At 44.9% G+C, this 16366-nt stretch overlaps 1 protein-coding gene across 2 annotated transcripts in view; it reads right to left on the reverse strand.

Annotated features, from left to right (window-relative positions):
* Window positions 1-16366, reverse strand: part of MIS18A (MIS18 kinetochore protein A) — a 186775-nt gene that overhangs the window by 149976 nt on the left and 20433 nt on the right. For both annotated transcript variants that reach the window (XR_010125265.1, XM_054468494.2), the window contains exon 4: window positions 2145-2224. Coding sequence is in view for 1 of the 2 variants with exons in the window: in XM_054468494.2 (XP_054324469.1) it covers window positions 2145-2224 (80 nt within the window). In the remaining variant the exon portion in view is untranslated. The remainder of the gene's footprint in view (window positions 1-2144; window positions 2225-16366) is intronic.

Genomic DNA, 16366 nt, shown 5'->3' on the forward strand with positions numbered 1-16366 from the left:
ACAAAGATGAAAAGCAATTCACTGGAAGAAGGATGGCTTTCCAACAAACGGTGTGGACCTATTGGACACCCAGAGGCAAAATAAATAAACTTCAGCATAAACCTCACACCTTATTAAAAAAATTCAAAATAGATTACAAACCTAAATGAAAAACATTAAACTTTTTAGAAGCAAACATAGGAGAAAATCTTTGTAACCTGGGATTAGGCAAAGAGTTCGTAGATATGACACCAAAAAAGATAAAGTTGCTAAATTGGGCTTTATCAAAATCAAAAACTTTTGCTCAGTAAAAAGTTAAGAGAATAAAAAGTCAAGCTACAGACTGGGAGAAAATATTTTTTAAATACCTAACAAAAGAGTTGGATCTAGAATATAAAAAGAACTACCAAAGTGCAGCAGTAAGAAAACAGACAACCCAGTTTTTAAAAAATGGTCAAAACACTACAACAGGTGTGTTACCAAATGGTATATATATGTGACAAGCATATGAAAAAGATGGTTATCATAGTCATTAGGCAGATGCAAATGAAAATGATCATAAGGCACCACTGCACACCTATTAGAATAAATTTTAAAACCTGACAGTAACAAGTGCTGGTGAGGATGCAGAGAAACTGGAACATCTAAACATTTCTTACAAAGTTAAACACAGACTTACCATATGACCCAGCAATCCCACTCATAGGGGTTTACCCAAGAGAAATGTGAGCCTGTGTCCACTCAAAAATTTGTATGCAGATATTCATGACAAGTTTTATTCATGACAAGGCCAAGGGCGGTGGCTCACACCTGTAATCCCAGCACTTTGGGAGGCCAAGGCAGGCAGATCACCTGAGGTCAGAAGTTCGAGACTAGCCTGGCTAACATGATGAAACCCTGTCTCTACTAAAAATACAAGAATTAACCAGTGAGCCGCAATGAAGTGCAGTGAGTCGAGATCGTGCCACCGCACTCCAGCCTGGGCGACACAGCGAGACCCTGACTCAAAAAAATAAAAATAAAAAAGAAGAAGAAGTCATAACAGTATAAAACTGGAAACCATCCAGATGTCCATCATCAGTGGGTTAACAAATTGTAGTACATCCATACAATGGATCACCAGCAGCAATAAAACGGTACAACCTAGTAATTCCTGCAATAACATGGATGATCTCAAAAGCATTCTGCTAAGTGAAGGAAAGTCAGACACAAAAGACTACATACAGTATGATTTCCTTCATATAATATTCTAGAAAAGGAAAAAACCATAGCGACAGAAGAAAGCACAGTGGATTGCATGGGGCCAGGGCTGGGGAGGAAATTGACTCCAAAAGGACATAAGGGAATTTTTTTTTTAGGTGATGTAAATATGCTACATTGTAATTGTGAGGTGGTTACGTGAGGGTATATATGTGTCAAACTCATCAAATTGTACATTTCATTTTTTACTAATTTGATCCTTTGTAAAATATGCCACAAAAAGCTGACTTTTACAAAATCAATGGGGGCCAGGCATGGTGGCTCATGCTTGTAATCACAACATTTTGGGAGGCCGAGGTGGGAGGATCACTTGAGTCCGGGAAGTTGAGATCAGCCTGGGCAACATAGTGAAACCTCATCTTTACAAAAAATCAAAAAAGTAGCCAGGTGTGGGGGTGCATGCCTGTAATCCTAGCTACTTGGGAGGCTGAGGTGAGAGGACTGCTTGAGCCTGGGAGGTTGAGGCTGCAGTGAGCTGTGATTGAGCCACTGCACTTGAGTCTGGGCAACAGAGACCCTGTCTCAGAAACCAACCAACCAATGGGAAGTAAAAATCCATACATGAAGCCAAGAGTTTTTTGGAAAAGGCACAATGATGGAAGGATTTTATATAGAAGATATCAAAATGTGGTAACTATAAAGCAACCATATTTTTAAAGTATGCTACTGGTACAGCAATAGACAAATGGATCTGTTGACATAAAATAAAGTCCAAAAATAGAGCAATGTACATATTCAGTAAATAGTTTAGGCAGCAATTTAAATTTGCAGGAAAAAATGGACTGTTCACAATTCAATAAATGGAGTTGAAATCTGGATTTCATTTGGAAAAAGAATTGTTAGTTCCATAATGCACATCGTTCTCAACAATAAAACCTTAATTGATTAATTGATCATTGACTTACTTGTGAAGGCTCGCGCCATTGATTTCACGATCCTATTTAATGTCTGGAAGACCACTTCCTGGATTATGGTAGGCAGGACCCTACAATAAACGAAAAGAATGCTCCTGAACACCAAAACTGATGGTGTCACTTCTGCCTTCTAGCGGGCATCAGTCATCGCACTGGGAAGATAAATACCTGAAGTGTTCCCTTCCACCTACACAGATAAAGCAGACAGAATGGAAACCCTGAAATGTCAACATCCCTGCTAGCTCTTCCGAGATGCCGAAATAGATATGTGCTCGTGTGTGAAGCTGAGCCCTTTAATGTTCCTTAGATGTCCAACAGAGGGACGAAGAGTCAGAATTCTCTGCATCATAAGAGGAATTCAGGAGAAGCACCTTCCAGGAGGGAAGGCTGTAGCAACACCAGAGGAAGCTGCAGCTGGGAAGGAGGCGGCAAGGGAACAGTTCTTGGTGGCAGGGCCAAAGGACTTCCAAGACAAGGAGGCCAATGGCTAATACTCAAGGTTAAGCCATCAGTGTCAAGCAGCGTGAGCCCACCCTCTGTCCTTCCAAACCTTCAGTAAAAACCTAACACCTGACTATGCTGGGTGAGTTGTTTTGGGGTAAGTGGCAGTGTTGTGGGAAAGCTTTTCTTCCTATTCCTGATCTTTGCTTCTATGAGTCAGGACATCCATTCACCTGACACTCAGCCTCCCTCTGCCCCTGGACACCTGTATTAGGCCATTCTTGCATTGCTATAAAGAAATACCTGAGACTGGGTAATTTGTAAAGAAAAGAGGTTTAATTGGCTCATGGTTCTGCAGGCTTTACAGAAAACGTGATGCTGGCATCTGCTCGGCTTCTGGAGTGGCCTCAGGAAGCTCATAATCACGTTAGAAGGCAAAGGGGAAGCAGGCATAGGGCCAGAGCAGGAGCAAGAGATGGAGGGGGAGGTGCTACACCCTTTTAAACAACCAGATCTCACAAACTGACTCACTATGGTGAGGACAGTATCAAGGGGATGGTGCTAAACTATTCATGAGAAATCCGCCCCGTCATCCAATCACCTCCCACCAGGCTCTACCTCCAACACTGGGGATTACATTTCAACCAGAGATTTGGGCGGAGACATGTATACAAACTCTATCACCACCCCTCATTTGCTGGAAAGAGAAGCTGGGCCAGCAGAGCTCAGCTGCTGCTCCTGCTTGTCTTTCAGAACCAGCCAGGTGTAGACCTGGGACTGCACACGCCCTTCAGTACGCTCCTTCTTCCCTGGCCTCTGAGTCTCTGGTTTCTGTTAGGAAACCCACTACTGTGCCTGCCAGGCACATTCTCCTCTCCTTTTGTCTTGGTTTAGGAGTCTGGCAGGGGGGAGAGGGTATGATTTATGGAGCCCCTCAAATCTCAAGAAGAGGTTCCATGTGTAAAGGAAAAGCCCCAAGATTCATCCAAGCACCCAGGAAACCGAGGACGCAGTGTCCTTGTGGGAACTCCCTGAGACACTTTCATTCCAGAACTCAGAGTTGAGAGCATCTTCCTTCTCTTTATCTTATCTGACTCTTGTCCTAAATCCTTCGCTTTGTCACTGGAGTCCTGACAGACCCTTTCCAGCGCCTTCTCTTTCAGTCACTGGCCTTCAGAACCTCAAGAGCAGCAATCCCAGCTCTGCCAAGCCGCCAGCAGTGTCTGCCAGAGCGGGAGCTGGGGCAGACAGGCTGATGATGGAGGGAAATGAGCAGAAACTGCTTTTCTCTGAGACTTCCCTCCAAAATATGTGCTGCTTTGGCTCTGAAGGGCAGAACTTTATTTTATTTTATTGTCAGAAGAAAAAGAGACGAGTTGCTTCTAACCAAAAATATTCAGTCAGTCATAGATGATAACTGGCTCCAACCCAAACACAGATTATGGGAAACACTCCATTTTGAACAAGCATAAAGGCTTTCCCAGCAACTCTCGTCAACACCAATTATTTACCCCTCACTTTGGCGCTCTGCCCTTAACCAAGGCAAGGCTTAGAATCACTGAATCATAGGATCATTGGGCCCACTTGCCTATACCTATCCACCCCATTTCATCCATGAGAAACTGACCCAAAAGATGACATCTCTTATCCGGACCAGGATCCCAAACTCTGGAGTCTCAAGTCTACACTCATCCCGTGGCTCAGGATTTGTTTCACAGCTCCAGGCATCATCTCCCTTGGGGAAAAGGAGTTCCTTGGTGGGAGAGAGCTAGTACTTTGCAAAGAGAAGAAAAGAGTACCAAAATTTGAAGAGCGCCTGCTATGTTCCTGTTGCTGGGCTAGGGACATGGCTAGAGTGGACACCTTTGGGAATGTCTTCCTAACAAGCCTCTCTGTTGGAGGACGTTGTTTTGGGCTGAATTGTGGGCCACAAAAAATTCATATGTTAAAGTCCTAACCCCTGGATCTCCTGAGGTAACCATATTCGGATGTAGGGTTATGAAAGAGGTAATTAAGTTAAAATGAGGCCGTTAGGGTGGGCCCTAATCTGACCACAGTCCTTATAAAAAGAGGAGATTAGGACACAGACCCATACATGGAGGAAAAATGTGTAAAGACACAGGGAGAAGGTGGCCATCCACAAGCCGAGGAGAAAGGCCTCAGAAGAAACCAACCCCGCCCACACCTCGATTTGGACTTCCAAGCTACACGACTGTGTCTAAACAAAGCCCAGTTGTTTCAGCCCCTCAGTCTGTGGTATCTTGTTGGGGCAGCCCAGAAGACTCATACAGGCACCCAGTCCCCATCCTACTTAGGCTTCCAGGCTGGGAGCCTGCCCCTCTGGCCAGAGCCAACTGAACCAAACAGACTCTATGTGAAGAGCTGGAACTGAGAGTGGCACAGAGATTGCCGCACGGAAGAGCCTTATTAGTGGAGACTTTGGGGTGAAGATACCCCCTCCTTGCTGCTGAGAGCCCCAGAACGGCTCTGGTCTTCTCTGTCCCCCGTGTCGCTCCCAGGCTACACTTCCCGGTAAAATCCAGAAGAGACCCCAACACCCTTCCAAGAAATTCCCTTTCTTGGTTATGTTTGCAGTGGGTTTTGTTACTTGCAACCCAAAAGACTTTAGCTGTGACATTCACATGTGTCACCTCATACAGTGTAATTTCTCCCCGAGATATTACTGCCCCATCTTACAGACCAAGGAACTGAGATTCAAGGATATTAAGCAGCCGGTCCAAGATCACAAAATGGTGGAACTATAAGGATCTGCACTCAAGCTTCTTCCTCTCTCCACGCTGTCCTGGATGCTACACTTCTTCCTTGTCCCCCTGAGCGCTCAGCTAGGAGTCAGGCATATGGTAGGTGCTCAATAAAAGCTTGTTAAATGGAATAGAGCCCACAGGCATATGTTCCATCTTTAGACTAAAATGTAGATAAATATGCTGCCTGTTCACACAATTGGAGCCACAGGTAAACAAAACCAGTGTCAGGAATTCTTACATCTCGCTACCCTTCTCTATTCAGACCTAATGAGGCCAGAGAGCTTAACCCAGGCTTTCAGTGGAACCCTTTGCTTCACTCAGTAACACCAAGATAGTCTGGTCTCATTGAATTCACAGATTCCCTCTAACTCTTCCCATCTGTTCCATGTTTATTTAACCGCAGACCAAGGCAGCTACTTCCCCAGCGGAACTTCATAGTCTCCAGAAAGAGAGATCTGAACTTCCTCCCCTCCCCCTTTTGTCTTGTAGCAAAAGGACATAAACCACCCTTTGTTAGGAACAGTAAACTTGCCTTTCTTCAAGGCTTAGGACTTTGTAGGAAGCAAGTAGCTGGGGAGAAAAATGAAGAAAGGGCTCCACTGGCAAGGGCTTTCAGGGTATTTTTCTCTTCTTTATAAAAATAAAATTACTTTTCCCCTGTTGCTTTGCAAAGGCCCCAAAATAAACCTAAGAGCACTTGCATAGCTGTCATTAAACTTCCCAGGCTGATGGAGACTCTGAGGCTCCCTGGCAGAGAAAGATGGTTGATCTGGCCCTGCCATCTTGTATTTCAACGTGGATGCTTCAAGCTCGGGAGGGGGCCCTGGCCTCTTAGTGCAGCATCACAGAGCAATGAGAGAGCAATGCGTTATTCTCTGACATTTTACAGACTAGAGGAGTGAGTGTAGGGGTGCTTTTCCCCACCATGAAACCCTCCACGTGGAGGAGCCCTCAGTAGAGAGATGCAGCCTGTGCCTCCTCGTCTTCCACCCTCTAACACAGGATGACCGGGTGGGGAAAGACAGCACAGGTGCAGTGAGCATGCCACGTAGGCACTCATCCACACTGCTTGTGTTTCTATTATACGTAGCCATAATTAACCATGAAGACTTCTGGGAGGAGCCATGGATTCCAGCCTCAGCAGGGGAAAAAACACACCAAAATTATATTCCAGAATTAGAGCCGCTGACATTTACGTGGCAATTTACAAAGTAATTTTTATGGGGCTGTGTTAGTCCATTTTGTGTTGCTATAAAGGAATACTCGAGGCTGAGTAACACATAAAGAAAAGAGACCTGGCACCGGCATCTGCTTCCGGTCAGAACCTCAGGAAGCTTCCACACATAGGGGAAGAGGAGGAAGGACGAGAGGCAGCTCTTTTAAACAACCAGCTCTCCAGTGAACTAATAGAGCTGAAAACTCACTATCATGGGGAGGGCACCGAGTCATTCATGAGGGATCCGCCCCCATGACCCAAACACCTCCCCCAGCCCCCACGACCCAAACACCTCCCCCAGCCCCCACTTCCAACATCGGGGGTCACATAGCAACATGAGCTTTGCAGGGGACAGACATCCAAACTATATCAGGGTGTTTTCATGGAAGCCTCTCAACCACTCTGTGAAGGATGAATTCTTGGCACCCCCATTTCACAGAGGAGAAAACCGAGGCTTAGGACACAGCTGCCTCCTGAGACAAAGGAGCAGCCAGAAACAGAAGTGCTATCTCTTAACCTGGGACTCGACTTTCCTTCCCGCAGCACTGTGCCCAGCCCATGAGCCAGCCAGCAGTGCGGGTGTCACCAGCCCCCAACATCTGAACCTACTTCAACCCTGATTCTTGCCCCTTTTTTTTCCAAATTGGAAATCTTGATATTAGATTTTTCCTAATTATAAAAGACGCACTTGTAAAAGAGATTTTAAATAATACAGAAATTCTATACTAACAAACTCTCCCTGTCCCAGTTAAAAAATAAAACCCTAAAGATAATCAGTTATCTTTATAGATACGTAGATGTAACCAGCAATTTCCATTTTCCCTTTCGAGCAGCTGGGATCCCAGCAAGGTCACCCTCACACTCATGATCAGATTGCCAGGACTCTGAGCCCCCATGCACGTGACTATGGGACCTCACATCCCTCTCCCATCCCCAGGTTGTTTCTCAGTTCCCAAAGGGCTTGAATACGGGCTGTCCCCTAGAGCCCATGGGGCAGCTGCCTCCACTTTCTTCTCCAGCTCTGGCTCCCTAGGCTGTCCAGAGGAACTCTCAGACCTTCCAGAAGGAGCCTTGCTTCTCATAGGTGGATTGGACAGATGTGTGTAAAATCTCATTTCTGTCTACCCATCTAGACGCCCTTGGCCAGGCCACTCTGGCAAAACCCTTGGACAGCACCCATCCCTCCTCTCACCTATTTCCCAGCATGAGAAAGCCCAATAGAATTGTGAGCCCTGGATGTGGCAGAGGGGAAGGAAGGCTTTTAAACAGATTTCTTGAAGGCTGTCTCTTAACAGGTGATATGGTTTGGCTGTGCCCCCACCCAAACCTCATCTTGAATTGTAGTTCCCATAATCCCTGCATGTGGCAGAAGGGATCCAGTGGGAGGCAATTGAATCATGCGGATGGTTACCTCCATGCTATTCTCATAATAGAGTGAGTTCTCACAAGATCTGATGGTTTTATCATGGGCTTCCCCGTTTGCTTGGCTCTCAATCTTCTCCTTCCTGCCACCATGTGAAGAAGGATCTGTTTGCTTCCCCTTCTGCCATGATTCTAAGTTTCCTGAGGCCTCCCCAGCCCTGAAGAACTATGAGTTAATTAAACCTTTTTCCTCTATAATTTACCCAGTCTCGGGCAGTTCTTTATAGCAGCGTGTGAACAGACTAATACAACAGGTAACACAAAAATCTCAGTGATTCTTTCTCTCACCTACATGAAAGCAGCCTTGAGAAAACAGTATTTTGGGAGGATTTTTGTGGCTCTTAAATGTACCAATTCAACACCCAGTCTCTCTCTCTTTCTCTCTTTCCTTTTCTCTCTCCTTCCCTCTCCCACCTCCCAGCTCTCTATCTCTGATTATCTCTTCCTTTCTCCCACACTCCCCCTCTTCAGGTTGGTTAACCCCAAATCCTTACATCACTAACCACTCCTTCTCTTAAGAAACTATCATGTATCCCTCCCCCACCACCCAAGCACCCCATGCCAGTGTCTAGGAAGCTCAGATACGGGTGTGACCTTTAACCCTGTCAGCCCCCAAAGAGAACGTGTGCATATCTGTTCTTGAATTTGTCATTTAAGAGAATGAACCCAAATAAAATATGTCCCTCCCTTTATGATTTGTCAACAATGAAAAGATGAATCACCAAACAAAAATACAAACTTCATATTTGAAGGCAACCAAAAAGTTAGATATTTACTCCAAACTAATGTCTTTTGCCAGGCTCTAATTACCGAAGGTGGGAGACTGTCTAAGGGCACAGGGTAATGTCTCTCAGAAACATTTATGCACTTGTGTTTATGGTCCATAATATAATTCTGTCTCTCATATTTATCAGATGCTACAGTCCTCTCTTTGGACTGTAATAGCAACTAAAAGTCCATCTTACAAGCAGCACTCCTCTTCTTCCAGATTTTCATCAGTATAGTTTTAGAAAATTACCACCCTAGGCAACATAGCAAGACCCTGTCTCTACAAAAAGAAAATTAAAAATTATCTGGGCATAGTGGCATGTGCCTGTAGTCCCAGCTACTCAGAAGGGTGAGGCAAAAGGATCACTTGAGCCTACAAGTTTGACACTGCAGTGAACTAAGATTACACCACTGCACTCCAGTCTGGGCAACAAAGTGAGAAAAGAAGAAGAAAGAGAAAGAAAGAAAGAAAGAAAGAAGAAGGAAGAAGGAAGAAGGAAGAAGGAAGAAGGAAGAAGAAGAAGAAGAAAAAGAAGAAGAAGAGGAAGAGGAGGAGGAGGAGGAAGAGGAAGAGGAAGAAGAAGAAGAAGAAAGGAAGGAGGAGAAGGAGAAGGAGAAGGAGGAGAAGGAGAAGGAGAAGAAGAGGGAGAAGAAGAGGGAGAAGGAGAAGAAGAGGGAGAAGAATAGGGAGAAGGAGAGGAAGGAGAAGGAGGAGAAGGAGGAGAAGAAGGAGAAGGAGAAGAAGGAGAAGGAGAAGGAGAAGAAGAAGGAGAAGGAGAAGGAGAAGGAGAAGAGAGAAGAGGAGGAGGAAAAAAGGAGTAAGGAAAGAAGGAAGGAAGGAAGGCAGGCAGGGAGGGAGGGAGGGGAAGAGTAAGAGAGAGGAAGGAAGGAGAAGAAAAGAAGAAGAAAGAAGAGGAGGAGGAAGAAGGGGAGAGGAGGAGGAAAAAGAAGACATGTATGTATTAGTACATTTACTTGGTCAGCATTGGATAACTGCAAGGGAGATATCTACAGCAAAGCAAAAATATATTTTCTTAATGTAGCATTTATTAATCTCTGCTTCTGAAGAATGAGTGTACTCTCATCCCCTAGGCTCCAGCATACCTGCTGTCAGAAGTATCCCTTCCTTTCTCCCTCACTTAACTAAGTTGACCCCCTACCACACTGAGTTCAAGTTTGGGGGCCTAACCAGGAAAGAAATATATGTCAGCTTAACAATATGGCTTTCAGAAAACTCAAGTGATGTCTTTCTAAATTTAGATGTATCTATTTTTTTCTAACCCAAGATGTCTTCCTTCATGGGTGAGAATACAAACGATTTTGTTTAGGGATACCAGAGAATGACTGTGAAATTCCTGCATCGTTGGCAGACAGGTGGTGCAGAGATCTCCCACTTCTGGGTCTGGTGCTACTCACTCGTCCATTTGGTGAGCGCACAAGGAGCATCTACTCTATGCCCAGATCCCTCCTAGGCTTAGAGAACTAAGGAAGGGGAGCTGCCCTCGGGATCTCTCCACCTAGGAAAGGATGGAGGGATGGAATGTGCTTTAGGGGAGCTGTGCTCGGGACCTCTCCAGCTGGGCGAGGACGGAAGGGTGGGATGTGCTTTAGGGGGTCACTCCATTGAACACCATGCAGATGGTGCCCCCCCAACACGACCCCCAGCACCAGAGTTGTGCACTGATGGCCTGCAGATGAGCAGGGGAGGGAAGGAAGGCTGTATGCCGCTCTGCGTGTGGTCAGAGGCATTTCTCCCAATGCTTCTGCATCCTATTGGTGAGTGACAGGTACACAGCGGGCATGCGCAGTTTCCAGCTGAGGATTGTCCCTTTGGAGCTCATTTGGCCTGCAAGGTTTCCATTCATGTTACCTACTCACCCTCCCCACACCCCTCATTAGGTCTGCTCCCAGAATTCATTATTAACATATTTTTCTTCTGACTCCACTTCCAACAGCCATTTTTATCTCTGACAGCAAGCTGGCCTCTGCCTCTGGGGCTGGACAGCATCATGCCCAGATCACTCCATTTTCAGAGCAGGCTTTAGCAGACTCCTGGCTGATGGGAGCCCCAGGAAGGGGAGCGGGAGAGTGAGCGACCTGCCCCCACTGCGATCACACAGCGAGGGTTACTTCCCCCTCCACCAAGTGGGACCCTTTGCAAAGCATTTGCTCCCTCTGCCTTTGGGTTGTCGTAATTCAGAAGGCAGGCTGCTGTCTGATTAGCCCAAAACGCTCCTAGAAGCTTCTCCCCAAAAGCACCCATTCAGGCACCACAGCTTCCAAATTACTCAACATTCAATAGGTTCATAAAAATTTGTATTCCTGGAGAAAGTAAAAAAATTGGAAATAGTTTTAGTTGATTTAATAGAATTTTTTTTAAACAGCATTTTGAAAAAAAAAATCATAAATCCCTACAGAAGTAAACTGCTGGCCAGGCGGTGGCTCACGCCTGTAATTCCAGCACTTTGGGAGACCGAAGTGGGTGGATCACAAGGTTAGGAGTTTGAGACCAGCCTGTTCAATATGGTGAAACCCCGTCTCTACTAAAAATACAATAGCCGAGTGTGGTGGTAGGTGCCTGTAGTCCCAGTTACTTGGAAGGCTGAGGCAGGAGACTCACTTGAACCTGGGAGACAGACGTTGCAGTGAGCCAAGATCACGCCACTGCACTCCAGCCTGGGCGACAGAGCGAGACTCCAACCCCCGACCCCAGAAAAAGTAAATTGCTTTGGCCAGGCGCAGTGGCTCACGTCTGTAATCCCAGCACTTTGCGAGGCAGAGGCAAGTGGATCACCTGAGGTCTGGAGTTCAAGACTAGCCTGGCCAATCCTGTCTCTGAAAATACAAAAAGAAATTAGCCAGGTGTGGTGGCAGGTAGCCAGGTGTGGTAGCAGTTGCCTGTAATCCCAGCTACTTGGGAGGCTGAGGCAGGAGAATCACTTGAACCCGGGAGGTGGAGGTTGCAGTGAGCCAAGATTGCGTCATTGCACTCCAGCCTGAACAACAAGAGTGAAACTCAGTCTCAAAAAAAAAAAAAAAAGTAAACTGCTTTATAACTTTAAATGGTTTTTCACACCTTTACCATATCTAATCCTTTCAGTAAACCAGTTCAAGATTTCATTAATTATGTCCAACTTTTGTCATGTTGTTATAAATAAGAAAACTAACCAGAGGGAGGTTAAGTAACATGCTCAGGGTTCTATGCTGGGCCGGACCTAGAATCCGTCTCCTCTTTTATTCTTATTGTGTGTTCATTCCACATCTTAATCCAGGCCCAGATTTAACAGCCTCAGTTCTCTCACCAAATTCACACAATCCAGATTCATTCATTATATGGCACAAAGATTTCACTAGATGTTCAAAACTACATTGTTTGTAGTACAAAAAAGTCTAGAAACAGCCTAGTACATAATGCTGGGAGTTTGGTTAAGTGAATTATTCAATATTGTGAAATATTATGCAGTCATTGAAACAAAGTTGCAAAAGTATATTTGGTGATATAGCAAACTATTCATAATATAGTAATATAGAATATGCACAGCAAGCTGTCCTTTTTATAATTATATGTATAAATAAAATGCATAGGAAATCATGTGGAAGGATATACCCTAAGATATCAATAGTGGTTACTTATGGGTACTTGGATTATAGTTGCTTTTATTGTCTTCATTTCAGTTTTCTGTAGAATCTTCTAATTTTTCTAAGGTAAAAATACATTTCTTGGGTACTTTTTTTTTTCTTGAGATGGAGTCTTGCTCTATTGCTCAGGCTAGAGTGCAGTGATGTAATCTTGGCTCACTGCAACGTCCGCCTCCCGGGTTCAAGCGATTCTCCTGCCTCAGCCTCCTGAGTAGCTCAGATTACAGGTGTGTGCCACAATGCCCGGCTAATTTTTATATTTTTTTAGTAGAGATGGGGTTTCACCATGTTGGCCAGGCTGGTCTCGAACTGCTGACCTCAAGTGATTTGCCCACCTCGGCCTCCCAAAGTGCTGGGATTACGGGCGTGAGCCACCGCGCTTGGCATTCTTGGGTACCTTTTAAAGTTTCAAGGTTATTTCAGCAGGAAGACCCATCTGGTTAAAGAATAAATGTGTATTTGGCCAGGCGCGGTGACTCACGCCTGTAATCCCAGCACTTTGGGAGGCCGAGGAGGGTGGATCATGAGGTCAGTAGCTTGAGACCATCCTGGCTAACACGGTGAAACCCCATCTCTACTAAAAATACAGAAAAAATTAGCCAGGCGTGGCAGTGTGCGCCTGTAGTCCCAGCGACTTGGGAGGCTGAGGTAGGAGAATGGCGTAAACCCAGGACGCAGAGCTTGCAGAGAGCCAAGAACGCGCCACTGCACTCCAGCCTGGGTGACAGAGCGAGACTCCGTCCCAAAAAAAAAGAAGGACAAACGTGTTTACGCCTGGGGTAAGTACATTTAATAGTGTAAAAGTTCAGTCATTTCCATCTATTTTATCTCATCCCTAACTGGCTATGGATGGTAAATAAACTCAGTTGACTTCTTTGAGGATAACCACAAATGTGTTTCACAAGCTTATTGATGTCTACTTTTAGTAAATTTCTTTAGGAAACAGAAGATTCATTATTAAACATTTTTTTCATGTCTACTATGTTGGGATTGTTCTCCCCAGAAACCTCGTGTATTGCTGCTCAAACCTAAAGAGAATTGCTATACTCTTTACTGGACAAAATCACAAAACCATTGACTAGGCCACCCCAAATTGTGTTCCCTCAGAGAGCACCATTGCCTTGAAGTCTTTTTAATCTACTTCTGCTTGATCTATCATCAGATTTCCCTGAGCTGCTGTTCAAACCTGTCCACATTTCTTTCATTTCTCTACTCCATTCCCACCTAACTCAGTTTCATCGGATGACTTGGCCTCCTCCTCTCTCATTTGAGCCTCGTGGCTTTCACACTCCGGTAGCTGAGGCCACCTTTGTTCAATGGCTCTCTACCGGGAGGCACACAAAGTACAGTGACACAAGTGCTGGTTTTCCCAGGACAGTTGACATCTGTCATCCCGACTTAATTATTAGATGTTCCCTCTTTCGCAAATGTGCCCTGATTTGGACAATAATTTTTATAGTCCTACTAATGATGAGAAAAACATTGAAGATGGAAGCTGTTCTCAGTGGGGACTGTCCCTTGCCCCTTTTTCGGCCTCTGTGTCTTGGCTCATGCTAATCTTTCTTGTACTCAGTGACAAAAATGATCTCTTGTTCCTGTGAGAATTCTGACTTTATTACTTCTTAATCTGGATGATCATCTAGTGCTTCTCAGACTGATGATCTGTGTATATTTTCTTTTAACCACCCATCTCAAACAGTTCATTCAAATCCTCATTTCAGAGCTACAGAAAAATGCATGTGAATAAGACTCATTCTTACAGAGAAAAAAAAAAAAAAACAGGCTAGAACAAAAGTCTGCTCATTCACAGATTGTTTTCCCCCACCCTGGCTCCCTTAACAGCCACATCAGGACTGGATTCTCCCAGGTTTTCCTTCAGAGTGGAGAGAAACACAGCAGTCGTTGCCTTGGAAACTCTGTCCAGGGGCTGGCATCACGGGACTTGGCTCGCCTGCTCTATGGCTGACATCCAAAGCTGACTCACTTAAGTTTTGATTGGTTAAGGCTTCGCTAAGGGGGACATAGCGATTGAGGAGAGAGGACAGGGGAACTTGAGCAAGTGAAATGACTATAGCAAGACATCTGTCTTCTTCACAGAGAGTAACTCAAATGATGGCAAAAGAAATAACCAGTGCACTTTAATAATGAAGATTCTTGATGAAATGTTGGCAGCCAGAGATGCTGTTAAATAAAATGTTCACATGCCCGTGTTTTAATCCAGTTCAGAATTTCATGAGCTGATTCAAGAATTTCTTTAAGACATGCACCTGGTGCCACCTACAACTGTTCATTACACAGCAGCAGCAAATGTGGGCGGCTCTTCTATTCTAAGCTTCTTTTGTGGTCTTGGTTCTCTAATGGGCAGAATATTGTCAATGTCCATCAGATTACAGATGCTTTAGATGAGCCTCTATCAGCTATTAATCAAGGTTTCCATTTCAAATCAATAATTAAAATAACAAAACATTTCTGATTGCTTTTTTAGATTACTTTTAAAAGGAAACCTACGGAGCATCCTAATCCAACCCCTTCTTTCTACAGATGAGGAAACCTAGCCTGGGAGATGGACGCCAGGGATGTGAAATTGCTCCAGTTGTTAGAGGCTCAGTAGGACACAGACCCCAAGGCTCCAGGACTCCCAGTGTGCTGGAATCTCACAGAACTACCACTTTGCCTCTGCTACATTCTGTGGAGTATAATCAGTTTAATGCATGAGTATTTTTTTTTAATCTGTTTCAGCAAATGGAAGTCTGGCATAAAATGTAGTTGCCTGAGTTCACTTTAAAGCTTTGGACAATGTTGTCATCTAAATAACGTGCTTTGGATGTCTTGACCCATAACAAGATAGCACTGTTCCTTAATCTTTCCAAAGGAATCTATAGCATTAATACAGATGGAGGGTTCCTGCCAAGTCTCGTGTGAGTCAGACACATTAGCAAGGTGATCAGAAATGTACTTATTCCGGAAGACTGCCACCTCTCAGCTGGCAACTCCAAACCGAGCTGGCAAACACAGCATTAAGGACTCAGAAAGCATTGGGGGAGGGGATTTAGTAACAAATCTGAGTCATGAAAACAGAAAACAACTGAAAGAGAAAACATATTTAACTTCCAGTGTAGAATGCTAGTGCCTTGGGGAAAATCCTGTGCGAGTGTAGATGTAAGCAATTTTAGGGACGAATACCGAAAAAGCTGTTAGCAGTCTGATGGGGGATGCATCGGGGACGGGGGGTCCTTGACTATTATTTTATTTTAATTAAGAATCTTGGTTACAAGAGTGAAGGGATAAAGTCAGGTTGCAATGAGGCAACCTTCCTGTTGGACAGGGCCTCCTGCAGCTACTGAGCTTCCCACTGTGGTTGTGAACAGGCTGGACACGATGAATGTTTACATGGTGAAATGCGGCCCCTTGTGGCCTGATTGGGGAAACAAAACAAAAACGTCCGACTCACAGCCTGAGAGTGATACTAACCTACTTTACAGCGTGTCAAACAGTGACACTGAAAAAATGACTACGGTACTCAGCAAAAGTAGTAATCACACCAAAACGCACCAACATATAAAAGAACCATTTTATTCAAGAAAGCTGGGAAGAACTGTCCCCTAAGCCAGCTCATGTCACACTTGAACGTGCCTGGGGACCACATAGCATCTTGTTGCAGCAGCACAGGTTTGGTTCAGCAGGCCTGGATGAGGCGTGAGGGTCTGCATTTTATTTATTTACTTACTTACTTACTTAGAGATAGGCCTGTTGCCCAGGACGGAGTGCAGTGGCGAGATAACGGCTCACTGCAGCCTCGACCTCCCAGGCTCAAGCAGTCCTCACTTCAGCCTCCAGGGTAGCTGGGACTGCAAGTGCACGCTACCACACCTGCTAACTTTTTTATTTTTTCGTAGAGTCTTGCTGGTCTTGCTATGTCGCCCAGGCTGGTCTCGAACTCCTAGACTCAAACAATCCTCCTG

Source organism: Pongo pygmaeus, chromosome 22 (assembly GCF_028885625.2).
Source record: "Pongo pygmaeus isolate AG05252 chromosome 22, NHGRI_mPonPyg2-v2.0_pri, whole genome shotgun sequence".
Taxonomy (NCBI): domain Eukaryota; kingdom Metazoa; phylum Chordata; class Mammalia; order Primates; family Hominidae; genus Pongo; species Pongo pygmaeus.